The sequence below is a fragment of the Manis javanica genome, chromosome 6, assembly GCF_040802235.1.
Source record: "Manis javanica isolate MJ-LG chromosome 6, MJ_LKY, whole genome shotgun sequence".
NCBI lineage: Eukaryota > Metazoa > Chordata > Mammalia > Pholidota > Manidae > Manis > Manis javanica.
This window is the reverse complement of record NC_133161.1, coordinates 70,794,982-70,822,294: the sequence shown is the minus strand read 5'-3', so window position 1 is coordinate 70,822,294 and position 27,313 is coordinate 70,794,982. Positions and strand designations below refer to the sequence as shown.

The window sequence follows — 27,313 nt, the reverse complement described above, 5'->3', positions numbered from 1 at the left end:
GGATGGGGAGAGAAAGGGAAGAACCTAACATTTAGAAACTTAAGATGATTTTAATTACTGATAGTTATAAGATGGTTTTTCACTTTTTTTAAAGAAATCACACATTTATATAGAAACTTGTACTCAATATAATAAAAACACTTCTAAAATATACAGCATCCTTAACCTTAAGAGCCATACTCAAACCCTTGGTTTATTAAGAAATGGTTTTATTTTTTTAATAAGGAAAAAGATTAGTTTATTTTTTTAAAAGATACTATTTACAAACCTCATTCATTTTTTCTTCAAATTCAGCCAAAGCCTTGGAGCCTTTCTTTTTCTTCTCTAGTTGTTCTTTCACTTCTTCCCTTAAAAAATAGAATGTACAAGTAAATTTTCAAGGAATTCAAGTTAGAAATGGATGCTTAGAAACAAGATGATAAAAAATTCATAAAAATACTTTTTATTCCAATAAACCTCTATTGTAGCATTGATATATTTCAAATGTCTTTGTCCACATCCTTGTAAATCAATTATCACTAGTAAAGCCTATCAGATAACACTAATCACTTTGTTAAACATGGATTACAAAAGCTTATACATCAAACTGTTGAACACTTACATACAACAGGCACTGTTTTAGATATACTTTTCTTTAATACTCATGACAATCCTATGAGAAAAGGTAGTATTATTATCCCATTTACAGATAAAAAAGTTGAAGCTTAGGGAATAGAAGAAATCTGCATAAGGTCACAAAGCTATTAGTTTCAGTGTCAGGGTGAGCTAAGGTCTATTTGATTAAACCACTGTGTTTTATTACTAAATCATCCATTTTGTAATGTTCCTCCCACGTTGTGCAGCAAAGAGTTGATACAGCACATCTGACTGCTTATTCATAAAGAGACTGCCCCCAGCTGGGAAGGGATTTCATGAGGGTCCTTACCATTCCCTGGTCAGAGTGGCTCACTCTGCCCATCTGTACAAACACTGAGTTTAGGCTCAACACCTGCATTCCTTTCAGGAGTCTGGAATTTTGGCACCTGATAGGCAGAGGCTGACCAGACTCCAATAAAATCCCTGGGCACACAAGTTTCTTGTGAACTCCCCTGGCTGGCAACGTCACACATATTATCACAACTCACTGCTAAAGGACCTAAATGCACCCTGTGTGATTCCACAGGGGAGGAAGATTTGGAAGCTTGTGCCCAGTCTCCCCTGGACTTCACCCCTGCACCTTTTCCCTTTGATGCTTGTGGCTGGTATCCTTTCATTTTAACGATCTTACTCAAGAGTACAACTCTCTGTGAGTCCTTGCGAATTACCCAACTGAGGGCTATCATGGGGACATTAGACACACGTGTAATGTCCTTGCTTGAGTGCTGCCCCTTTAATGTTCATTCCTTCTCTCCAATTTAAAGGTGAAATAGACTTTGTTTAGGGATACCTAATTTTCTGGTATGCTGCAAGAGGGCAGGCAGCACTTGTGAACACTCTAAGAAGTGGATATGGCTTACTTCCTATTTAATTCAAAGAAAGGATCCCCCATGATGTGATACATAAGCACAGTTTTCAACTACAGCTGCCCAGCTTCCAGGGACCCTTAAAAGGATGCACAAGTTAACAACTCTGAGGCTTGTCTTAAGTTACCTCAGTAACAGGTATTTAATAATAAGGAAGACTTACCACAAAATAATAAGGCCAGTGCAATAATGGTTTGTTTACAAAAGATCAGAACCACTCAGGAGGGCAAAAAACAAAAAACAAAGACCAACTGAAAACAACATTTTAAATAGGAAATCCTAACTTGCTGAAAAGCCAGCAGATAATACTAGAAACAGGCCTAATATAATCCTTCCTAACACCTGAGGGAAGGATGAGATTATTCAGACCTACTGTTTTAAATAGCACAGAACACTGCAAAGTTAAGGTCTTCTTTTAGGAGGCAGAAAAGAGGCTGGTACAAAAAAGGTTATCTGGTAGTGCTTTAAGTTATACTGAGCGGCTGGTCCTCAAATGTTTGCTTTACACTCACAGATGTGTTTCACACATTCAAAAAGCATGTTATCAAATACTGCTTAAAAAATTACGTATCTGGCAATCAATAAAAGCTGTAATAGTAACTTTAAAAAAGTTTATGAAAATATTATAAATGGATAAATTGTTTCACAAATACCAGGTAGGCCTTGGTCGATTCAGATAATCTTGGATCGTTGGCCCTGAAGACTGGATTGGACCCCTTGATCTGGCCATGGCTATTGGGTTCATATAGGCCTTGAAGAAAGAGTAAAAATTAACTCTATTAAAATAACCATTAAAATGCAAAAGCTCACTTACTCATCAAGCAATGTTTATTAAAAATACATTCTATGTCCAACAAAGCATGAACAATCTACCAACTTTTCATTACAAAAATAAATTTAATGCTTTATTAAGCCTCACAAGTTTGGGAAATGAGTCACAGAAAATGTGTTTTTACCAGCAATTTGATGAAAATAATACCTCTTTCTTACTGTAATAGCTTTAAAATGCCTTCTCCTAAAGTCCAATAACCTGTGTGGGTAATAACACTATGCCCACTGGCAAGTAAATTAAATTCCAAACAAGTAAAAGAAGATCTAATTCTATCATTAGTTATTCTCTATCTTCTATCTCAGGAAATACTGTGCCACTCCGATGGCAATTTTACTTGCAAATTAACAGCAGAAATTAAATTATGCACAGCAAAAGAAAATAAACACAACTTCATCAAAATTAAACCATTTGTGCATCAAAGGACACTATCAAAAGAGTTAAAAGATAATCCACAGAAGGGGAGAAAATATCTGCAAATCTTTGATCTATATGTAAGGGATTATATATCCAGAATGCATAAAGGAATCCTACAACTCAACAACAAAAAACCCAAACAACCCAATTAAAAAAGTGTAAAGGACTCTGAACACATTTCTTCAAAGATACTCAAATGTCCAATAAGCACATGAAAGGATGTTCAAAAGTCACTAGTCATCAGGGAAATGAAAATCAAAACTACAATGAGATGCCACCCCACACCTATTAAGGTGGCTATGATCAAAAACAAAATAACAAGTTGTCAAGGATGTGGAAAAACTGGAAACCCTTATGCATTGCTGGTGGGAATATAAAATGGTGTAGCTGTTGTGGAAGCTTGGTAGTCCCTCAAAAAGTTAAACATAGAATCACCACATGATCCAGCAATTTCAACTCTAAATGGAATTGGAAAATAATTGAAAGCAGGGCCTTAAACAGGTATTTGTACACCCATGTTCATAGCTGCGTTATTCACAGTGGCCAAAAGGTGGAAATAACCCGTGTCCATCTACAGAATGGATGAACAAAACATGGTTTACACACACAATGGAATATTATTCAGCCTCAGAAAGGAATAAAATTCTGATACATGTTACAACACAGATGAACCTTGGAAACATGCTGAGTGCAATAAGCCAGACACAAAAGGACAAATATTGTATGATTCAACTTGAGGTAGTCAGAATAAACAAATTCAGAGACAGAAAGTAAACAGAGGTTACCAGGAGCTTGGGAAAGAGGCAATTGGGAGTTACTGTTTAATAGGTACAAAGCCCCTTGTTCAGGATGATGAAAAAGGTCTGGAAATGGATAGTACTGGTAAGTTGCACATTGTGAAAGTACTAATATCAATGAACTAAATGCTCAAAAATGACTAAAATGGTAAACTGTATGTTAGGTATATTTTAATGATAAAAAAATCTACAAAACTCAAATTATGCTCAGTATACTGCACTTACTATAGCAGAAAGAACATATTTTTAGACACTTTTTCTCAAACATACAGTAAGACAAAATAGAGCAGGTTTCTTTGTTAAGAACAGTATCTAGCAAAGTGATGTTTTATTAAAATTCACTTTGCTACAGATATAAAACCTGGTCTTTAACTCAGTCGCAACCTCTTGATACTCATATTCAGTTTTCTAAATTTAAGTCAACAAACATTTATAAAACTTCTGTTTTTTAAATAAAAAGAATTTTGGTTGAAAACAACTATTATCAAGGTTTATTTTAAGGCCTTCAAACCTAATACTTAACATTCCAAAGGAAGTGAAGGAACACAATGTGTTTTTTGCATTTCATTTAACAAAATCTGTAAAAATGACCAACATTTCCCACCTTCGTAACAAATATGTTACATATTTCCAGATTTCTCTGGCAGAGCAAACAATACAAAACACTGTACACAACACACAGCGAGAACTATTTACTTAGTTGGACATGGCCTAATTACCTGGCTTGACAAAATACTTTAACATAATTTTCTAACAGTCAGGAACAAAGGCCAGAGCTCCTAATGTCAAAGATGTTTATAGAATCTGTGCTAGATGTGGATAGCTAGGTATACAGCAACACTCTTTATATCAACTGTTATGTTCTCAAAAGTTCATTCAACTGCCTTTGCTGAGAATTTCACTCAGTTCTTGTGGAAGTTTGACAACCAAGAGAGGCTGCAAAAGAGGAGCTGTTGCCCAACTAATGACACTGACAAGCCTAACCAGAAGCAAGTAAAATGTGCAACCTGAGCTTATTTTAAAAACAGGAGTGTAATATCTATCATTTTCTCATTTCTTTGTTATTATGTCATAATTTTAGCTGTACTTAATGGTGAAGTATTTTAAATTAAAAACTGTGAAAACTGCCTACATTCAAAGAGTGCAAATATATACAAGGATGTTCAAAAACTGTATTGCTAAGAGGGAAAACTGAAATTAGCCAAATAGCCATCAAATTGAGATTCATTAAAGTATGCCCGTAAAATGAAATTCTATGCAGCCGTTAAACAGAACAAGGTAGATCTGTAGTTACTGATATGGAAAGACCTCTACGATTTCTCAAGTGAGAAGCAAAAGCAAGTGCAAAAACAAAGTACTTAGAAAGGTAATAAACAGTTACAAATTAAAAAAAAAAAAAGACATGCATTTGCACCAAATGTAAAGGGAGATGTCCACTTTCATCATTTTGTACACTGGAGAAAAAAATTACCTTTATAAAAGAAAAACATAAACCAAAAAAATTACAAACATTATCATAATATTAATGGTAAATACAATGAGAAAAATCAACCACAGTTACTCACTCTCCAATTCAGAGAGCTGAACTGTCTTCAGGTGAAAATTGACAAATAGCACAGCGGCAATTTTTCCTTTATATACATAAAAAAAATGCTAATGCAACATTTACCATGTTTTAGAGTCTTCAAATTTTCTTATATATCTTAAAAGTGTATTAACATTTTTATGTGTCTTAATGTCAAATGTGAAACTGCTTCCCCAAAGTACATGCCAACCTGTCTGTGTACTTTTCAGAGGAAAATAAAATAGTAAATTAGTATAGTCACATGGTAGGACTACTAATCAGAAAATTTATGGTACAATTACATGAGTTATCACTGAGTAATAAGGCTTAACTTTCAAGCTTCTAACTATAAACACTATTCTCAGTCTGCTTATGTTGCACTCCAAATATCTCATTTATTTTAATTACAATAGTAATATTTACTAAGTGCATCTTACAGGCTAGTCTCTGGCAAAAAGCAGTCTATCATAATCATTAAACAACACTGCTTCCTTCTCCTATGCACACAGAAAGTTTTAAAACAAAATAACTATTTTACAAAGGCAAAGCTTTTTCATTTATTAGACATAATGCTCCTAACATTAAGAGGGTGGGCGGCATCAGTTAAAATAAAGAAATTGTACAATTTCTTGAAAGGTCTCACTATGATTTAATCACTTTAAATACTGAGACCGTGTAAATCAAACACTCACATGTAATTAGTATGTCCGTAGCTCCAAACTGCTGCGTGAGTTTGGGTAAGGCAAAAGGATTTGTTTTTGAAACTCAGGATGGCAAACTGCGCTCAAGGGAATACACAAGTGGGTAGGCAGGAAAAGAGCAATGCTGTGAAAATGCTGAGGACAACATGTGCAGACAAAATGTTCATTTGTTCCTTTAACTGTTTTTATCTAGAAGGAAACTTCTAGAAACCAATGGGCACAAAAGGTGGCCATCAAGAATTTAAGAGACCTTTACAAATCTAGTGCGTTAAATTGCTCAGTTAAAAAAGAACTGTTCACTAAGGTGTAATACCAGGAGTGAGCCCTAATATAAACAATGGACTTAGGTGAAAATGATGTGTCAAGATAGTTCATCAACTGCAACAAAGGTACCACTCTGCTAAGTCTATGGGCAGGGAGTACCTGGGATCTCTGCACTTTCTGCTCAGTTTTGCTGTGAACCCAAAACTGCTCTAAAAAAGCAGTCTATTTAAAGAAAAACAATTTCAACCTGAATTTTTTTAGAAAGTAATTCTGTTATCTTTAATACTATGATTCTTATCAACAATGTAAGAAGGAAAAAATGCCATTATTTTCAGAGGCAAATGCTCATTTTATTTAAAATCCAGAGTTATGATGTACTGAACTAAACTAAACATCACATGACCAAATTTTGGTCCAAGTTTAAACAGCTCCATCTCCTCCTCCATGCAGTGACATGGCTTAATTAGCAATCTGCATCATCCACCTCTTCATTTGTTTTCATTACCACAACCTTGGAAGTACAAGTAAAATGTTACCAGAACACTTTGTGCCATGACAGCATACAGAATACCAAGTGACAAGTAGAGCCCAGTTATTCTCAAAATCTAGTAAATCAAGCTAACTTGAACAACCTTTCAAATGTTTTGATGTGCAAACCAACATTGTTTCCCAGTAAATCAAAGCAACTTAGGCCCCAGTATGAAACTACCCAGGGTCTGGTGACTTCAAAATATTCAAGGCCCAAGATCGTTAAGGAGTCAAAACCTCTTAATACCTTAAGCCTAAGGATGCTCCAGAACACCTTTTCAGCTCTTGAAAATCAGTTACCACAAGGTCTGACCTGAAGTCAGGAAAGCAGATGGAAAAGAATATTCCTCAAACTTGTGATCAAGTTTCACCACTATGGTTTCCAGACATCTCTGATTATGAAGACTTCAATGGTTAAAACTGTCATAGACAAGCATAGGGACCATAAGGTTACAACCTAAACTTACTGCTAACCCCTTAGGGCCCATCCAATCTAATCCATAACCTTCCCCAAACTAACCTCATCATCATATAGAATGCCTTCTTTCCATCTGTACCTGTTCAAAGTACCTTCTTTTTTGAATGCCCCCAGGACCTCTAATTTCCACCAGATATTATCTATTCTCTGCTATTAGTTTCCCTTTATGTCTTTTTATCTCATTCGCTAGAATAACAATTTTCATGCCAAGCACTCGACCGGCTATCTTGCTTTTTGTGGTCTCAAGTATTCTACAAAGTTGTGGATAACACTGACTCCCTTTTACAGATGAAAATACTGAGGCTCCGAGAAGTAACTAGGTCACCTAACTCCCAAGGAACCAAAACTGATATTCTTTAAAGTCAATTATTCTCATGCCGTTCACTCCTTCATAGGCCTACTAGGTGCCAGGCAGTTCTGGGAGCTGGGAGCACCAAGCCAAATGCTCGCATTCTGGTTCTCAAACGGGAGCCCGCACGCCGCCAGAACTGGACGCGCTGCAGCTTCCCTGTTGGGGCGGCGTGCGAGGCCGTCGCGTCTCCATCCCCGCTGGGTGCTCAGGGGAGGGCCGTGATCTGGAGAGGGCGAGCCCCGGCGCCGCCATGGCCTATGAAGCATCTACACCGGAAGGGACCGTTCTCCCTAAGCCCTTGTGACTCTAAGAAACTGGACACTGCTGGCCCGAGTACGGGAGGGAAGGGAGCCAGGGGGCACCGCCATAGAGTGCGGCGGGGTTGGGAAGTGGTTAAGAAAGAGGGGACCGAGGGGAAAGGCTAGAGGCAGGAGAGCGCGGGGACCCGAAGGCGCTAGAGGCGCGGGCGGCGCATGCGCGGCGGGGGGAGCGAGCTGGGTCTCCGGAGCCGGACGCGGCCGCTGACCCTCGGGCCCCGCCGGGAGAAGCCAGGGGTCTAGCTCCCCTCCGGCGCACCCCAAGTCGCCCCACTGTCTTCCCCCTCGGATACTCACCACCCTATTGTCCCGCTTCCCCATGGTGCCGGGATGAGCGCGGTCAGACGCCGAGGAACACCGTGCCACAAAAGCGACCGAAGCCAGCCCGCCGCACGTCCTCCTGCCGACTCCACTACGCCCAGAGAGCGGCGCCGCGCGTATTCGGCCACCGCGCCGGGCCACAGCGCCACCTGGCGTCGCGGAGGAGAGGCGGGCGCCGGCCACCACCGGCCGTTCCCAGCGGGGGCCTGGTGGATTCCCCCTCTTCACCACCTTCTCTGGGGCAGGCGGGCACTGCTCTTCGGTACAGCAGCCTCACCAAGGCAGCTCACTTCCGTCTGGCCTTGGATTGTTTTGCCCTCTTCCATTCCGATGCGCTGAAATCCTCATTCTAGGGGATTCAAAGATAATTTCAGCCGTTAATTGGATGTTTAACTTAGTGCAAGTTCTTCGGGTAAAAGTGAGCACCAGGACAAACATACTCCCTCACAAAGTCCATCAGGTGGTGGGAGAGAAGACAGTGTTGTCATAGATGTTACCAAAGAAATCGCCCTTCAAGTTCACTGCCATTCATTCCTCACCCATGCATTCATTTCACACTGAATTCTGAACATCTACTTTGTGCAATTCACTAACTGGGTGTCTGGAAACTGGATGTGGTGCAGGACACAAAGATGATTAAGACACAAGCCCTACCTTCAAAGGACCTACCTTTATAACCTGGCAGAAGAGAGAAACACACACAGTGCCAACCTTACTGCATGTCATGTCATAATAATGTCAGAACAATACTAAAGCTTCAAAGAAGGTGATCTGGGCTCCAGAAGAATCATTGTATTTATAAAGTATTTATAGACCTGGATAAAGCTGGGCTCATCACAGCAATGTATCATTAGAAAGTATTTGAAAATCAATTTGAATCTTTTCTGGACTCTTGGAAAGCAGCAAAATGGGTTTATACCCTGTTACATACAAGGTAGCACCTTCACCTAATTTTTACCCATTTCTCATTTCTCTCTCTTTTTCGTACTGCATTGCACAGCAGATGCTGCCAGCTCCCATTTCCTCTCTCAAAATTTTCCCAGACTCTCTTAAATACAGCCATCTGTGGTATGCTCCCCAGTAAATGTTCATTTTTCTGAGTAACTCACTTTGCTTTTTACTGTAAATTAGGCTTCCAGTCTTTCATTTCTCCTCCTCCTTTATTACTCCTGAAAAAACTGGGGATTCTCTGACCAAAGACAGGCTTCTCTGTATGCACAAGAGGAAGAGGAAAATCTGTGAATATTGTTTTTTTTTCATGGTTCATTTATAATGCTTTTAGTACTGTGGGAACTTTACAGATATTATTTCTGGTACTCCAACATAAACATGATAATACCTGTGGGAAAATACTGTTTTTTTTCCTCTTTAATCCCCCCCCCACCCTTTTTTTTTTACCTTTTACTTCCTTTGGCTGGTTATAAAGAGTACAAAATTTTTTTAAACTAGAACAATGCTGTAAGTCAACAGAGAGGTTTATGTTTCCTATAGGTATCTCCCCCTCTGGCAATGTACATAGCCTTTCCCAGATGGAGCAGGAATCCCATGGGAGAACAGAGAAACAGGAAAATGACCATAGAAATAATGAGGATGAAGGCCAAAGTTATCAGGAGCTCATCTGAGTGAACTCCATAGAGAATGAATCAGCCTTGGCCTTCTCAGGATATAATTCACAGTGACTCAGTGAGAAGAATAAAGAAATGCTTTATACATCCTCTATGCAAGGGTAATCCACTGAAAAATACACTTTCCTTCTAACTATGGCCCTATATGCCCTCCCTAAATGCCATAGGAATAACCAAGTGATTATGTTCCATTTTTCAGATGAATAAAACTGAGGCTGAGAGAAGCCAAATGGTTTTTCCCTGGTCCCGTGGCTAGAAAGTGGAAAAGCCAGGGGGTCAAGTGCAGGTGCAGCACACTTGGAAGCATGTGCTTTCCCTTACAGTATGACACTGCCTTTGGGGGGGCGAGGAACTACTGAGAAGTGGCACTACAGGTGGACTGTGGAGATGGGCAGGCTTCCCACAGAGGAGCTGAAACGGAAGGATATTCCAAACAGAGGGAAGAGCCTGAGCAAATGGGAAGGTGATGTGGTCAGATGGGACAGCACAGACCACATGTGGTAGAGGGGAAACATGGCTGGGAAGGTACCTTAGAGTTAAAGGCCAAGGGCCTTGGAAACCAAAGGAAGAAGTTTTATTTTATTCTGCAGGCAGAGGTTTTTGAATAAGTAACATCAGCACTGATAAAAGGCAAGGCTTTAAATAGTGACAGTCTAATAATAATAATAATAATAATTCACTGGGGGAGGGATTTTCAACTTGAATAGCAAAGATTTTTAATTCAGACAGCATCTTTAATGTTAAATACACTTAGATGAGTTTGTGTCTATATCCAAATTTAATAATACTTGAATTTTATATACTTTTCATCGTTGCTATGTGACTATTTAAGATTTTCAACAATGGAGAGAGATACAGAAACCTAATCCACAAACCCAAGGGTCTGCTGTTTGGGGGGCATGTCCCTAGATTGGACAGGGAAGCATAGAGCTTTCAAGTTTGAAGACAGTAGCCATGTGATCATTCAGCCATATTAATCAAGAAAGAAAAGACAAGAAACAGGGTAAATATCCATCGCAAGGGAACTGCTAAAAAAATATGGTATATCTATGCAATGGCAAATTTTCCAGGTATTCAGAAAGTGATGTATACCTGCATGTGTTGATATGGAACATGGACACTACACATCTTTGAGAGAGAGAATTATAAAACAGAATATGAGAGCATGTACATTAACAAGAGTTTATATTGGTAGAACCATATGGAATTGTTGCTACTGAACAATTTCTAACCCATAAGAATGGCAACTTCATATGGTTCAATTTAGTTCATGTACATTTTGAATAAGTCTCCAGGAAATTTTCTGACACACTAAACTCTAAGTGGTGGGGTCATAGTAGTATTAGTGAGTTGAAGGGGAGGCACACAGGAATTTTTAATTTTTCGCCATATCCCTTTCTTTTCTGATTTTATTTTATGAAAGACTGCTTGGCTAATCAGCTCCCCATCTCTGATTCCACACTCACCATGTGACTCTTGGATGCAATTTTATCCACACAGAGAGAAAACAATGACGGGCAAACATGAATATCTTGTGCCCTCCACAGGTATATTTCTTACTGTAAAAAATATAAAAAGGATTCTTTTTAAAAAAAATTTGAATAATGAAAACCAAGTGGCCGTTCACTTTAATTATTTTTCCTTTCATAAAACCATGGTTCAGTGCTTTTAATGGACAAATGCAGGGGAAGTTACCAAGTACAGTGAGTCAGAAAGGAAAATTCCTGATGTTTATGAGTGCGTCAACTAAATCAGGTCATCATAGTTTCAGTATAATTCCCTCTTGTCCCATCCCTATTGAGGTGACTCACAAGCTGTAAAGGTTCTTGGTCAATTATTTCAGGTTGACTTTTGTTGAAAGAGAATACTTTCAATTTTTCTAAAAAATATAGTTTACATATAATAAAATTCACCAGTTTAAAAGGTACAGTTTGATGAGTTTTGACAAATGTATAGTCATGTAAGTTAACCATCACTATAATCAAGATATAGAACATTTTCATTTCTCTAGAAAATTGCCTTGTGCCTTTTTGCAGTTAATCTCCTTCTGTGTCTCACAGCCACTGAACCCACTGATCTATTTTGTCACATGTAGTTTTGTCTTTTCTAGAATTTCATTTAAATGAATCAAATAGGAGGTACCTTTTGTGTCTGACCCTTTCACTTAACATGATACTTTTGAGATTCATCCATGTTGTGCATTTCAACAGTTGTTTCTTTTTACTGCTGAGTATTATTCCATTGTATTTAGAAATCGCAACTTGCTTCTTCATTGACCTTTTGATGGACATTTGGATTTTCAGTTTTTAACTATTACAATAAAGCTGCTATGAACATATGTGTGTGTATGCATGTATGTTTTCATTTCTTTTGAGCAAACACCTAGCAGTGAGGTTTCTGGATTGAATCTTAAGCATATGTTTAACTTTAACTCCCCTACTCTTTCCAAAGTGGCTGGATCATTTTACATTTGTGCAATCAATTCTCACCAACACTTGGTGTCAAATTTTAACATTTTAGTCACTCCAGTAAGCGTGTAGAGATCTCATTTTTTCTTTTTTTCTTTTAGAAAAGAGCATTGCATGTGTAAATGTCTTTTATTATTCCAGAAGTTTTTTCATGCAGTACAGTATCTCACTGTATTTTTAATTTGCACTTCCCTAATGACTAATGCAGTTGTTCATCTTTTCAGGTACTATTCCTTTATGGCACTTATCATAATGTAATTATCATGTATGCATATTTATGTACTTACTGTCTGTCTCCCTCACTAAGAGGTTAGCTGCGTGGGAGCGAGCACCTTATTTGTCTTGTTGACTGCTGTGTCTCTAGGGTCTAGGGGTGCCTGGAACCAAGCAGAGGTTCAATGATTGTTGAGTAAATGAGTTTCCAGTGATCAGATGATTTAAATCTAACTGTCCGATGTGCAACTAGATGCATGGCATGCACAGTACTTGGAAGCATTGTTTCATTTAGTGAAAAAATGGCTGCGGTGGGGAGAAATATCTCTCAACAGGGGACTGGCTAAGTAAATTATAGTACATTTATACAACGGCACAGTATATGGCGGTAATGTAGATTTGTATTTGTTGAAGTGACAAATTTACCCAGACTAGTACAACTTATTGAATGGAGTGTACAGGCCATCTCTATGGTATAAAATTATTTTCATCTATCTGTATAGAGTTAGGTATCTAGAAATTATTAAAGTATTAGCAGTAATTTTATCTAGGTGGTGAGGTTTCAAGTAACAACCTTTTTCTTTGTAGTTTTTTATACTCTTTGAGTACTTTATGGTGAACATGCAATCATTTTATTTGGGCAGTTATATATAACTTGTCTGGTCATAAGAAGCTCATTCACTCATTCATTCAATACCAACAGAATTTTTACTGTGCTTTGGGCACCTCTAGACCCTAGAAGCATGTGATCATATTTCTTTCTTATGTGTTATATTCAACCTTATTCCAGAACTATTTGGAGCTGGCCACATCATCTGTTTCTCTTCACTTGGAGATATGAGTGGCTTGATGAGTGTTTATATGGCATGTACCAGGATGCCTGGCACTTGGTGGATTCCTGAATGTTAACTGTCCACATCTCTTGAGAGTGCCATTTTTTGTTGTAGTCACAGTAAGTAACACTATGGCAATGATATCCACCAGGCTGCAGGGAGGGACTTTTATCACAAACCATTCCCCTTGAGCCAATACTTCTTGACACATCTGCCATATCAGACGCTCTTTAGTTGAGGCCAGTAGTAGATGTTAAGTGAATGAGTAAACTTGATTTTCCTTCTCAGTTTTCTGAATACACTGACAGAACAGATGTCATTTTCCAAAGAGGAATGCTTAAGACTACAGGAGGTACAGGATTTAAAACAATGGACCCCAATCCAAGTGCTAATGTCTCCCCTTGGCTGGTGCAGTGCCTGAAAAATTTCTACAATAGTGGCAATTGTGTTGAGGGTGTTCTGGTGGTGTAGTTCTATGCAGTTACTGAAGTCATTAAACGTCTTTGAAGTGACCTATATTATTTTAAAAATTTGAATTTTGCATTGTATTCCACAATATTTTAAAAAGTATGTTAAAATTAACGTATTTGATGAAAAACATTTTTCTCTTTTAAGTAAAATTGATGCTCAAGGGAGATCTTGTTTATCTGTAGCTTCATATTCTTCCTTGTATACCCCAGAATTCTGGGAACCCCAATTTGAAAAGTGCAGGCTTTACTATTGATGCTCTTATGCACACTTTTTAATAAGGACACAATTCTTGTGCTTAGCTTTTCAGTAACTTGAAATTAGTGCCAAGCAGGGGCCCCACGATGCAGTGCTGACGGGAGGATGGAGCTATATTAGGATTTTTGTTGCGATTAATAGAAATTTACTTGCATTACATAAGTTACAAGGAAAAACAATGGCTAGAGACAGACCTTATTATAAGGGTATGGGGGCTTCAGAGCCCAGGGAAAAGGCCAGAAGGCTGCCTGGATTCAGTCTCTGCCAGTTTCCTTCTGTCTCCACAGTTGGGCTCCTCACGATCCTGTGCCCGAGAGGAGCCACGTGGCCATCTGCTGCTCTGACTTGACAGGCTGCAGTTCCAGATGTGTAAGTGATTGACGCACAGCCAGCCACTTGGTCCCACATCCCATGGGATGCTCTGCTCCATCAAGGAAAAGTGGCATTTTCAGAACAATATGATCTCTTGGGGCCCATTCCTGCCATCTGAACCTCTTCAGAACAGATGTCACCTGGCTGACACTCTGAAGGGCATCATCAGTGGCAAAGGTCTACTGGGCTTTTAATGGAATGAGGTTGTGAGTACGTGTAGCACAGATAATGAGAGGTAACTAACTAGAGCATCTCTTGGTACACCACTTTGAAGAAAATGGTCCAGTCAAACCTGGCTGGAGACTCCTATGGTTTGTGGGACCATGTATAGTTACAACTGACCTCTTTATGACTGACAAACTTTTAACTTCTTAATAATGGTCAGTCAAATTCTCAACTGTCTGTATTATTTCTCCTGGATATTTTGTGATCTTAAAGGTTTCAATGGAGCTTAGGGCCTGTTAAAAAAAATTAAGGCAAGTCTTAATGAGGGCTCTCAGGCAGTTCTGGAGGGCTAATTTGAAAATATTTGATATCATACACAAACACCAGGACATGTTTCAGACAGCCATGACAGTGACACACGTGGTTTGTCCTGCCGTATCTCAGGATCGGCTTCTAGTACACATAAGGGGTCAAACAAAAATGGGCCTACATGAAGAGAAATGTCTCCCTCTTCAAAATCCTTCAATGGTTCCAAACTCCTAAGGCATATTTAACTGTTTTGACATCACCCCCTGACTTGTTCACCCGAGCCCCCTTTACTAACTGTTTTCAAAGAGGAAGTCATGGCCCATTGCTGGGGTTGTGGAATCAACTTAGTGGTTTGCCACTGGTGCCTTCAGAGAGTGGAGAATAATAATATAGAAGAGAACACAGGTGGGCACATAGCTTAATTTTGTTAAATGTAAGTTTTTGATTTATGTGTACTTGTGTCCATGTGCGTGTGTGCACCAGATCATGCAGCTAGATTGTATTTTCATCCAGATGTTTGAAAGCCATTGCTCCAGGCATGGCCTCACCAATCTTCCCTTTCTGCTCTTTCATAATTGCATGTCTTTGCACACACAAAGTACTTCTCTTGTATGACTGGCAAACACTGATTTCAGTTTTTGAGCCATTCAAGCATCATTTCTGATGTGAAACCTTTGCTCATCTCCAGGTCATCAGCAGTTGGTGACACAAACCTTTACAGCGTCAGTCTGTAAGCTTTGGTAAAGACTGCCCATGCTTTATGCATTTTTGGGTCTTCAGTGTTTAGCATAGTCAACTAAGTAATATCAATAAAGAGTTTACTAAATATTTTTTACTGAAGCTCCAAGTTCAATATGCTGCTATTCAGTCTTTCAAAACACTTGAAGCCTGAAAAGGAGTCTCTTAAAACAAGTTTAAATCATTTTCTACTAAAACTTGCTATTTAACTACACAGTACTTTACTCACCACAATTATATTCATTTTATATTAAAGTAAAAACAGAAATAGGTAAGATAGTAATTATTCTCCAAGAATGCAGTTTAAAATTGCTCTTTATTATTTCTATTTGCTACCAATAATTTTATTGTAAGAAATACAAAAGGTATGACAAATATACAAACCATTTTCTTTTTACTTCAATTTAGCTTTTGCATAAGTGAAAACAAGGAAATGGACAGTGATATTTCAACACCAATTCTTAAAAAACAGTGATTTCCATTATCTGACAATAAATACCTCAATTTGCATTCTAGCACCCAGTAAGACATCCAGTTTCCAAAGGATGATCGAGCTGTAACCCTCTGAGTTCTCCGACATGTTACCTTTGCCCTTGCAACAGTTACCCCAGGCAGTTCTTTCTTTCCAAAGATATCCTAGAGGAAGGCGCTGCCTCTGACCTCAGAGACCCTGTGGTCGCAACGCATCCCTTACTTGAACTACGTTTTAAAACAGATTGCTAGTGATGGAGTATTTAATGTAAGTTTTGGTAGTCCTTGGATTACACATTTTACACGCTACAAACACTTTTTTATTTTCCTTTTCAAGTGGGAAGAGTCTAGATAAACTGTGTTGTATTTTCATCTACCTAAAGGGAAGGAAGCAAGGTCATTCAGCCCAGGGCGCTATGAAGAGGGTCACTTTACAGATAGGCTTTATTTTTTTCTCTTTTTTTGTCTCAAGAGAGCTTTCTGTGTGGAATGGAGGGAAGGTCGCTAGAGGAGCCCTTCCCAATCTGCTCCTTTCTACACCTGAGGCTAACCATCCGGATAGGCTGCAGGGCCCCTGCTTCCAGAGGCCTGCCCTGCACTCGCATGTGGGGTACGCACAGGGTCTGTTCCCAGTGAGGAAGGACGCCCAGGTAAACCTGATGGGCTAGTGTGGTAACTCTCAATCTTGCATACAGAGAAAGGAGCAGAAGCAATATCTACCACTAAGCCACCTGCTGACATTCTTGTAAGACTGTTCCAGGCAGTGAATTTCCATATTGCTTCTTTGACTTGCTGAACCCAGAGCACCAAAACAGAGCATTCGTAGCAACATGAGCAAATGGAATGAGAGTAATTTTGCACCTTTGAGGAACATGCACCCTTGTAAGTCTGTACCCTGATATTACAACAGCAGAATGAGTTTCAAGTATAAAGAAATACAGTAGAAATGTAGCCTGTAGATGGACAGAAAACAGCAGCCTGGAATGTGCTTTATAGTCTTGGTTAGTTTTTCTCTCTGTACCACAGCCAAAACTGAATGCTCTGTAGAATGACTTGGTTTTAAAATCAAGATGCATACAAAGAGGCTAGAAGGCATTTGTGATGGTGCTGTGAGCACACTCTGTGCCCAGCACTAGGAACCTTCTGTGGAATGACTGTGGCCAGCTGAAGGTCAAGTAAGGGTGGTGGCCAAGCCTGAACAGCCTAAAGCACCTCTCATCATATCCTTGCTGCCCAAAGAGCGGCAGAGGATGGCAGCACCATGCAGACAGGCCAGCATGGGGGCAGGAGCGCTTTAGTGGGAGGGAGGAAGGGAGGCTGTGGATGGAGGGACATTAGTTATCCTGGGCTGGTTCACACAGCTTAGATTAGTATCTGACATGCATATGCACAATGTCTACATCTCCAGAACTGTGATTTCACACACAGAAACCAATAAGTCAAATGTTCAAAGTAAGATGTTTCTACTTCACAAAGTAAAAATGAAAAAAGAAAGCTTACTGGGTGTGAAAGCCTTGTTGAAACCTAGAAGTAAGTTTTAACTAGGCCTATGGGACTGTAACAACACGAATAATTTTACAATGAATGCAAATGTGCTTGTACAGACCTCAGAAATGATAATACTATATAAAAGCCTCTCCTAACCTGCCCTCTACAGGAACTGATACTGTGCTTTTCTTTTCTTAACACGTACTGCTCTTCTATACCAATCACTTGCCGATCAACCTTCACATCAAACTTAAGATACCAGAAATGCAACAAGCTTTTGAGGTGTTGGGACTGGTCATTGTTCAAATCCATCATTGACTAATGTACATGCAGTCCTTGTTTTTATAACCAGACTGGGTTGCTTCTGTACACAGCAAGTTGCCTGAAGCATGGAAACTTGACCTTCTCCATCTGACACGTTCTTGAAGCCTCAAGGCACAAGCAGAGTTCTGCTTTTATAGAAAACTCCCACTGTTCTCCTTTCAAAGGTCCTGCCTGTTCCCACTACTGTACCCAACACCTACATGGGCACTACATCGTGTGAGGGAAGCTTCTTCTCTAGGCCAGGTAAGAGGAGGCACCACCCAGGCACCTGTCTCTGCATCCTATCTACTCTGATGGCCATCTGGCAGAGATCCTAAATTAAGGCGGTATCTGATGCTTTTCTATCTCTAAATTTTTACTGTATTTTCACACTCTAGCATATGCACATTTTATAAAAGAACAACTATAAGGTCCTTTGCTTTTATTCCTTTACATAATGATAAAAACACCTAAACACAAATATACTCCATCTATAGACTTAAATTCTACTGATCATGTTAAATGCATGCAGCTTATCTGGGGGCTTATTCTAATTTTAATTTTCTTATCTTCATCAAGACCATGATAATGAACATTAAATGCAAATCCTAATGTGTCCTGCCTTCAGCTGCCCTTTCACAGGACTAGTGTGATTCAGAAATAAATAATATACATGAATAATAATAGAAATAATTTATGCAAATGTAGAACAACTTGAAATAGAAATTCCCCACCTCCTTAAGTGCTGATCCAAGGGCACCATGAATAGTTGATGCTATTCGCTCCATGTACTAGCTAACATACCTGTTACTGGTCATAGAAAAATAAATGAATACAGAATAAGTGAGGAGCTATAATATTCACATGTACATTGTTGCAAACACAGGACCAAAATGAGAAGATATATAATGCACCTGAGAGGGCGTGTTCAAGAAATGTATTACTGCTGGGATCTGTTTTCAATTTTCTGAGGCTTCAAGGTCAAATTCAGAGTTGCTGGTGGTCACAGAAATATTGCTAGTTAATAAATATTATTGCATTTCATAAACCTTAAGATTAGAAACTTTCAAGTAAGGGTACAAAGGCTATACCTTCAGACTGTAAGCTAAGCAGGTCAACAGAATTTGGCCAGAAAACACAGAGAATTAGAAATTAAATCACTGTGTGGTTTTATGCTTGCTGATTAGTGCTACAGTCATGGTTTTTTAGAGCAATCTGTAGTTATGTGCCCCCTTTCAGAAATCTTACCTCCATTTGAAAATCCAAACTCCTAGAGAAGGGGTTATTTGCTTGGCCAAAGAATTCACACACACATTTCCTCTGAACAGGAAAATCCCCTACCACATGAGAAAATTTCCTTCCATTACTTTACAAAGAAAACAGAGAAAGAAGAAATGAGACACTAAAGAGTTAGGAGATTTAGCCAACTGAGGATGAGGCAGAAAATAAATTTCCAAAACAAAACTTTTCCAGGCATATTTTTGCCATCATATATGTAGAATGATAGAAAATAAAAAAATAAAAAAATCTCTCCTGTAATTATACATCTTCTCTTAAAAAAGAAAAAAAGCTGTGAGCTTAGAGCTTGAGAGATGCCTGGTAGACGCTTCATGCAGAGCAGCATCTCTTTATACCCGGACTTTCAAAGAACTGTGTTGTACTTATGCACAGAAGGCACCTGTTTGCTTCCAGGGACATTTTACTTTCTAAGGTTGCAGAACAGATGCCTCTGAGTCAGCAGCAGGGCACATGGACCTCGGACAGTATCCCGCCGGGTCTGTACATCATTTCAGGCACTAACTGGTGGGCGGCGGGCGGGCCCCAGCCAGCCCCACTGCCACTCTACTGCCAAAGGGCGCGGGGCCGGGCCGCGCACCCTGAAGGCTTTCAAGTGGGAGTAAAGTTTTGAACCGAGCAAATAGAGTTCAGAGTGGCCCAACTAATCACAAACTCGAGGTTTGAATTTGGCCTTCCACTTAGGGGCTTAAACTGGAATCTACTTCAGCGGGATTTTAAGCAGAGGGATGCGGCTGGAGGTTTCTCAAGGAGCCTGTGACAGCCCCTAGCGTGCTGCACTTTGAGTCAGTAACAGTCACTGAGACTTGCCTGCCCGCTACTCTGAAGGAACGTTAAGCAGGCACTATCAAGTTACGGCTACTCAGAAGGAATAAGCTGCCCTCTGTTATGCTGTGCTAAGGAAACTCTTTGACAAATACTATTATTTCCTTCTTCCTAAATTTCAGTGACACTATTGAAGAAAATGACTTCTGAAATTAACTGAAATCAACTGGGGGATAATGAGTCTCTGAGCAGACCTGTGAATTAAAACCTAAGGCTGTATGGAGATTTGTATGCACGTAAAGTTGCCAAAGATCTGAGAAAGTGGAAAAATTAAGGACTTATGTAGATATACTCCTAAGGTATTATGTTCATAGACAAATTTTTGAAGAATTAGAATTTCTTGTGAATTTACACCTTTGATTATATAGATGTAAAAATCAGATCTTTTAATATTTTAGTGCTCTGTTTCAGCATAGCAATTCTTTAGGAAAACATTTTGTCTGCTTAATTACTGATGCATTACTCATTTTGTTCATCTGATTTTTAAATTAGGATTTAAAATTTTATTAATGTTTGAAGGCCACCATGGTAAGGAATGTGAAAGGGGGAGAGAAGGGGAGAGGGTATGGTGGCTGGAGCCATTGAGGAGTTTTAGATTCCTGATAAAACAATGCTACTCAACAGATGAATGCTGCTTTTTTAGTAATAAACCTATCTACCTTTGTAACTTCTGCACCTAGTGAGGTGTAGAAAAGTGAGGTTACTGGGTACCTCAAAAAATGTTTTGAGTAAATGAATGGCTAGGCTCTCTTTAGGCACTTAAATGATGGAAATGGGTATATTATCCACCCTCAAGAACAATTTACTTGCAGACAATTGTTCAGAACCTAGCAAACAATCAAAATAGATCTACATTAAAGAATGTTAAGAAGACTATTAATCATCTTGACAAGTAAGTGCTAGGCAAGAGTTGAATATGTGCAGAAAAACAGAATGAAGTCTTCAGAAGTACTTCTTTAGCCTTGCTCAGATTTTTTTCCCCCATGAAAGTGCCACCTTGTGGGATATACTGGAATAAAACAAGAAAGCCCATCTCTTTAGGACAGTGAATTTTAAAAGTTTGCAAGCAAAAGTCCCCTCCCTTTCCTACCATATTAACTTCAATATGCTGTAACAGTACTTAAATAGATGCTTGAAAAAAGCTTGTATTTATTTTCAAGTGGCTTTTGTTTTCTTCTTCAAGGCCAGAGCACCAGTACCAAGGAAACATAAATATGTTGATGGAAGTTCATTCATTTACCTAAATTAACTCTCTGCGAATGCTAAGAAGTATAAAACATTTTGAAAGCTGATTTGTACTTTGTTAAAAAAAACAATTGAGAAAAAACATTTCAAAAATCAGATGACTCCTCCTTCTACATTTCTGTTGTTTACAAAGTTCAGAATATAGAAAAGGCCAAAGGAATATTTTTGGTTTATTTTCTGAGAAAGTACAAGTTAGAAATGCTTGAGATATAGGTATATAACAAAATTGAGTTGAAAATCGTATTGATAGGAAATGAAAACGCTATTTTCTAATGCTTTTGGGTAAAACACTATTACTAATTATCTGAGGATACACATTGCTTGACAGATTTCTGGTAGCCTCAACCTGCTTTTCCACTATGCAGAAGGAACATGTAATTGTTTTCTTAATCACACATCTAAATGTGTATTGAATGCACATATAAATGTTTTGGGTCTCACTATTTTTTCAAAAATCTCGGTGGCATAGGAAACACATGCCTTTTAAAATATTATTATTATTATTATATACAGTGCACACTCTAGACTTGTGCAACAAGTGTAGCCTCACGTGGCTGCTTTTTCCATGAAGTGAGGAAGGAATATTGATGGTTTAGTTTGCTCAGCTCAACCTTTGCAATGGTAACTGCCTGGACCAGCTTTTCCATAAAATTTGTTTTTGGACATATCAAGTTAATAGTTGCATAAATTCTGCATATATTTGTTAATAAAATATATATAACTTTGAAACTATCCTTCTTTGAATACTTTCACTTTTTCCAGTTTTCTCTATTGCCCACTGTTTTTTTTAAAGATTTAGAAATCATATAACATCTTTATTTTTATAATATAAAGACACTTTTATGGGTCATAATGTAACACATGCATTCTTTTGAATCCTATCAATAGCTAAGAATTTGTAATATTTCAATATTTTCTTTCCAAGGTAAATATTCTATAGTTTCTGTATTAATACAATCAAGTAATTACAGTAACTTATTAACTTTTAACATTATTTTTTCCTAGACTCAACTATGGAACAAAGCTTGCTTTTGGAAAATGAGACATTCTCTCATGTGCTTATCATAAAAATAGTCAAGTTGTCACTTAAAAGAAGCAATTCTTTGGAGAGAAGAATTTTAATGTTTATGATGTTATGCTATTAGGAATCTTACATGATTTAATTTCCACAAAGGAATGAGAATTGCCATCACTAACTTTTATAGGCATAATTTTAAAGAGAAGCAGCTATAGCTAATTAAAAACTCAATTTAAATACATAATATAAGGTTTAAAATATTTGGTACTAGTTAAGTTTTTTCTCATCCAGATGGAGAGTATCACATTCTGGAGTCAAACTATAAATTTCTCTATGAAAAGGTACAATCTTTCTTTAAGATAGTAATCCTGTGCATTCTGATATTTTCATTTTTACTTAAAACTAAAAGGCCGAGATTTTATTCTTAGGTGAGTATTTTGAATTATTTTTAGTAAGTCACCTGGGGCTAAATGAAAAGTCTGCCATTCATAATTTGTGTTTCCTGAGAAAATCACGAGAATACAGGAGTTTTCTTTCAAAACCAGTTTTTTGCTCCTTGAGTTCCCATCCACTTCAAAGGAAAGACAAAGTGGGAGGCTCCAATGCACAGCATTCTTATGAGCTCTTGGGAATTGTGTTTTTAAGGTTACAAGGTTAGGACCTTATTACCATTGGCCACATGATAGCTTATGATGCCTTAAATGGACAGGTTTCTCTTTACTCTTTTTAAATATAGGGTTTTACAACTGTGCACTGCACATCAATTCCTGTAGTGCCTGGGCTACCAGAACAGAATATTGTATAGAAACTATCAGGCACATTCTTGCATCATCTTAGCGAGAAATTCAAATGGGACTTCAAATCCATCACCATATTTTTACTGCTCTGAGCTGCTTCAGTACAACCCTGTGGCAGTATGACCTTTTCAGTTAACCATTGCCTAGCTTTTGGCAAAGATGTTTGAAACCATATGTCACAGAAGAATAAGCTTTGTTCAGTAAGTTTGAATTCTGCTATATGCTTCAAAGTGCCATAATGGCAAAGGTGCTTGTGTGGGATCTGGATTTCAGAAGTGGTGACCCTGGATGTACAGGACAGAAAACAAGAGGGTAATCATTCGAGTGTTAAGAACCACAGGGATGGAAGAGCTAGGACAGACTCTTAACAAGTTCAGAGAGGCCAAGATGGCCTCTCATTCTGCCTCTCAGAGCATAATTTGCCAAGTATCTAATGCCAAAATGTTTGTGCTTTAAGTTTTCTTTATAAACACTGCTGTGAAATGAACCAAAAGCACATGCTAGAAATAAAAGTTCAGCTTTCTATTTGTTTAAAATTCTAAGAATGCGGAAAAATTCCAGTTTAGAACAGCTGCATTTTTCTCGAGAGAACTTATGAAAAACTTTTGCAGAAGCAAAAACTCTGGTTATGTTCACTCTAACCATGGATATGAACCAAAAAGCTCATGATGCATCAGTGCAGTGAGTTTTACAGTTTGATTTCTTGGCCCGAGCAAAAATGTCTTTGTATTTTGACCTCTGATCAAAAGAAAGGCAGAAGTTACTTTTCCAGGGGAGACGGTAAGTACACCTTGCCATGAATGCTCTGGATTCATTATATCTCAAGCATTTACAGTGGTGACAAAACAACCAATAGTGTCACAATGAAGAAGTATAAAACATTCTTATGGCCCATCTTCTCATTCTTATCTTGCTAAAATAGAAAAATTTTCCTGCTCTTCTGTCACTGAACAAGAACAATGTGAAACATTTATGTATTAGAAAAGAATGATTCCCAACCCAAAAAGCTTTCAAAGAGAAAGGTCTCCTAAATTTTCTCTTGTTCAAGCTAGCCACATAGACTATGAAGCTAGGAGGAATTTAGGAAGGCTTGACAGTGAATAAAACATCATTTTCTACTGACGGAAGCCATGTCCATTCTTTGAAAACCCTAACTCTAAACATTGTCTAACTATTGCATGCACTAAAACATGAGTCAGAAACAAAGGTAGCTAAACTTCCCAAAAGATACTTCATTTCTGTGTCTTCTGGTTACTAGAGCTGGCTGAGCACTAATTACTTATAAGGCAGAGATGACATGGAAGATTAAGGATTGTAGAGAAAATGGCAAGAGAACAAGTAAAACTGTTCACAGTGCCCAGGTCAGGCTTGCTCTGCAGGAAGTGGGAGTGTGCACACAGCACTAGAAACAAGCATAACCTGGGGGAGGGAGAAAAGATAATTTTATAGAGTAAAAATGTATTTCTAAAAATAGTTAAAGACATTCCCTCAGATACTACACTCACAATATATTCTATACAAATGCAAAACACTAAGTAACAGTTTAAAGCCATCTGTGTGCTGGTGATAGAGAAGACCCAGTCTTCTACTCATTGTCTAGGTAACACCAGTGACTGCCAGGCAGGAAGACCGCACTAGAGCAAGGATGTAGGGGAACCTGTTAGGATAGCAGAATTTGAGCCATAGGCTACAATCTGAATCTAACTATTTATGAAAGGTTCACTGACAGAAAAAAGCAGGAGATGCACAGGAACAACTTAAGCGATCTGCTCTTAGTTATGTAATGACAGCATTATATGTTGGAGGCCCTGGGGATAGATAAGGAGGATAGTTTGCAAACAAGGCAGTGCATGGTAGAAAAAGTACAGTGTAATAGGTGGGGAAAACCTAAATGTCATTCCTGTCTCTAGTTGGAGAGAACTACTCTCCATGGGCAGGAAACAGTTTCTGACAAATTCCTAAGATCAAAAACAAAGCAAAATAACAAAAAACAATAAGGAAATAAATCTCAAACCAGGAAATAAAGGCTTTCTCTATTTTTTTTTGACAATTTTACCTATTTGAGGTACACTCCCTAAATCTATATAAAGTAAGAAAAAGCGTATAGGGTATTTTTCATAAGAAACAATAAGCATATTATACAGTTTAAAATTGACTTACAATGTGTAAATTCAGCTTTTGAAGAGTAGATAATGTGTGCTTTAAGAAACAGCTCTCTTAAATGACACTAGAATTTTCTTCTTGCTGAGTGTATAAAACTTCACCTGGATAGTGAACCTTTCACTGCTAGCAGATTTACTGCTTTTGGCCAGAAAAGAAATTTTGAGGACAGAGGCTCACCTTTCTAATTTGAGAAGCCCCTTCTGGTGAACCACCTTCAGTCAACAGATGCCTATTACTTATAGGTCACTCTGAATCTTTAGAATTCAATTATTCTAATCATTTACAGGAAGTAACACTTTAAGAGATCAAGAATCTCTCTCTCTCTCTCACACACACACACACACACACTCACTCACTCACTCACTCACTCACTCACTCATTCAAAAGTACCAAATCAGGCTCCACCAGCTGCAGAGGGATTACATCATAACTCAGCTGTGCCTGGATTGCTCACGTTACACTGGCAGCATTCAAGGTTAGAAAAATGAAATGGCAGCACAATTGGTCAGCAGCTTCTCTTCTGGAATTTTTCCCAGGTTCTTGAAATAAACAAACAGACAAACAAACAAATAAACAAATGAATGAACATAAAGCTGCAATCACTCTTGCATTGATTTTAAAACAGTAAACTAGGCGGTTTCCTTGGAGAAGCAGAGCCCATCCAGAAGACAGCAGCTAGAAGGTCTCCAGCCAGTGATCCTCGAAAGCTCTGCAGGGCTTACTCAGGGGGACCCGTCAGCTACCAAGGCTGTTCTCTGGGTGACCAGCTCAAGGCAGCGGCTCGGACTTCAGGCTGTATTCATCTCAGAGCTGTTTTGGCTGGGCGGCAGATGGGAATCCAGGTTCTCCTTGAACCTCTCCAGGTCGTGGAAGTATGGGTGAGACAGGGCACTGTAGGCAGATATTCTTTTGGTTGGATTAAATGTCAAGCACTTCTGTGATAGAGAAAGAATAATTGATTGACACAGAACATGTCCATTTAAATAATGTGCTTACACAGTTATACACTTCTTCACTGCCACTGAAGTGAGTTGGTTTTCTAAATGTCTACAAATTTCAGTCCTCTATAGAATCTAAAGACTTATCATTATCACGGTTATGCAAACCTCTTCCATATAACCTGGGCTTCTGCCCTTGAGGGGCTCACAGTCCTAGTCAGGCCCTGACTGGATTAGGGACCCTTCTAATACTCTTGAATGCTACTGACCTAGAGAAACACATACAAAGAGATAATTCTACATATAATATCAGGTGAATTTTTGGGTCCCCTGGAATCTTATTTATCCTGAGCTCCCTACCAGTTTATGGGGGCTGGCCTCCCCAAAAGTGTCTTCTGAAAATCAAAGAGCAAAAGGGCAAGCAGAGGAAGGAGTTTGTCTGTAGAATGATTCTATTGTCCCTAATAGTTATTAACATTTTGAGAAAAACTTTACAGGGGCTGATTCCCAAAGGATAGGAAAGCAGGGGCAAAGTCCTTGAGTTCTCACTTCCCAGGGTCCAAGAAGGAGAAAATTAGGCAGTGGCATTAAAAAAGGAAGCAGTCAGTTTAATCCCTGGGACACAGGAATGAAGAAAAAAAAGTTGTGGGAATATACTCAAGATACAGAGACATGTCTATTTCTGTATAGTCCTCTCTAGAGGACTGTCTGGGAGGAAGCCCTGTCTCTACAGCTATACTGATGGCTTAGAGATGGGAAGAGTGGACAGCGGAGGAGAAATCCTTAGCTTAATGTGGAGGTGTGTGAGATCACACACTTTACTACAAAGGCATCTTCAGGGCATTGCTATTTCACACAGGGGAAGAGGGGGCACTGTGCATCCTCTAGGGCCCTCATTGAAACACCTCTTTCAATACATTTCTTAATACATTAAGTCCTATAGAAATATTGTTAGAAAAGGGGGCTAAAGTTCTATTATTGCTCTACTTCAGCAGAACAATTGGCTGGCTTGAGAATTAATTTTAAAATCTTGTGAAATAATACTGTTTTTGTAAGAAAATCTGATTTACTTGCCAAATAATTGACTTATAAAATAAGCTTTGGATTTACAACTTAGTCAAGAGCTGAATCCTACAGTGGATTGGAGCATTTTTCAGCACATACTCCCTTTCTCTCCATGGAAGGGGTATTCTTTCCTCTACTGAAGTTGCCTTTGGCCTTGTAACTTGCTTTTACCAATGTGGACAGAA

General features: G+C 38.6%; 2 protein-coding genes across 7 annotated transcripts in view; both read right to left on the bottom strand.

Moving 5' to 3' along the window:
- FAM133B (family with sequence similarity 133 member B) overlaps nt 1-8,202 on the bottom strand; it is a 28,575-nt gene extending 20,373 nt beyond the window's left edge. Inside the window, exons 1-3 of the mRNA XM_017652888.3 lie at nt 8,047-8,202; nt 2,156-2,253; nt 269-347 (exon numbers count right to left, since the gene is read on the bottom strand). Coding sequence (XP_017508377.1) covers nt 269-347; nt 2,156-2,253; nt 8,047-8,070 — 201 coding nt within the window. The 5' untranslated portion in view covers nt 8,071-8,202. The remainder of the gene's footprint in view (nt 1-268; nt 348-2,155; nt 2,254-8,046) is intronic.
- A 7,614-nt stretch (nt 8,203-15,816) lies between these two features.
- Nucleotides 15,817-27,313, bottom strand: part of CDK6 (cyclin dependent kinase 6) — a 227,322-nt gene continuing 215,825 nt past the window's right edge. For 5 of the 6 annotated variants that reach the window (XM_073238835.1, XM_037019814.2, XM_037019815.2 and 2 more), the window contains one exon: nt 15,817-26,060. In XM_073238835.1, the coding sequence (XP_073094936.1) occupies nt 25,914-26,060 (147 nt within the window). In that variant the 3' untranslated portion in view covers nt 15,817-25,913. The remainder of the gene's footprint in view (nt 26,061-27,313) is intronic. The other variant, XM_073238837.1, reaches the window with a different exon arrangement.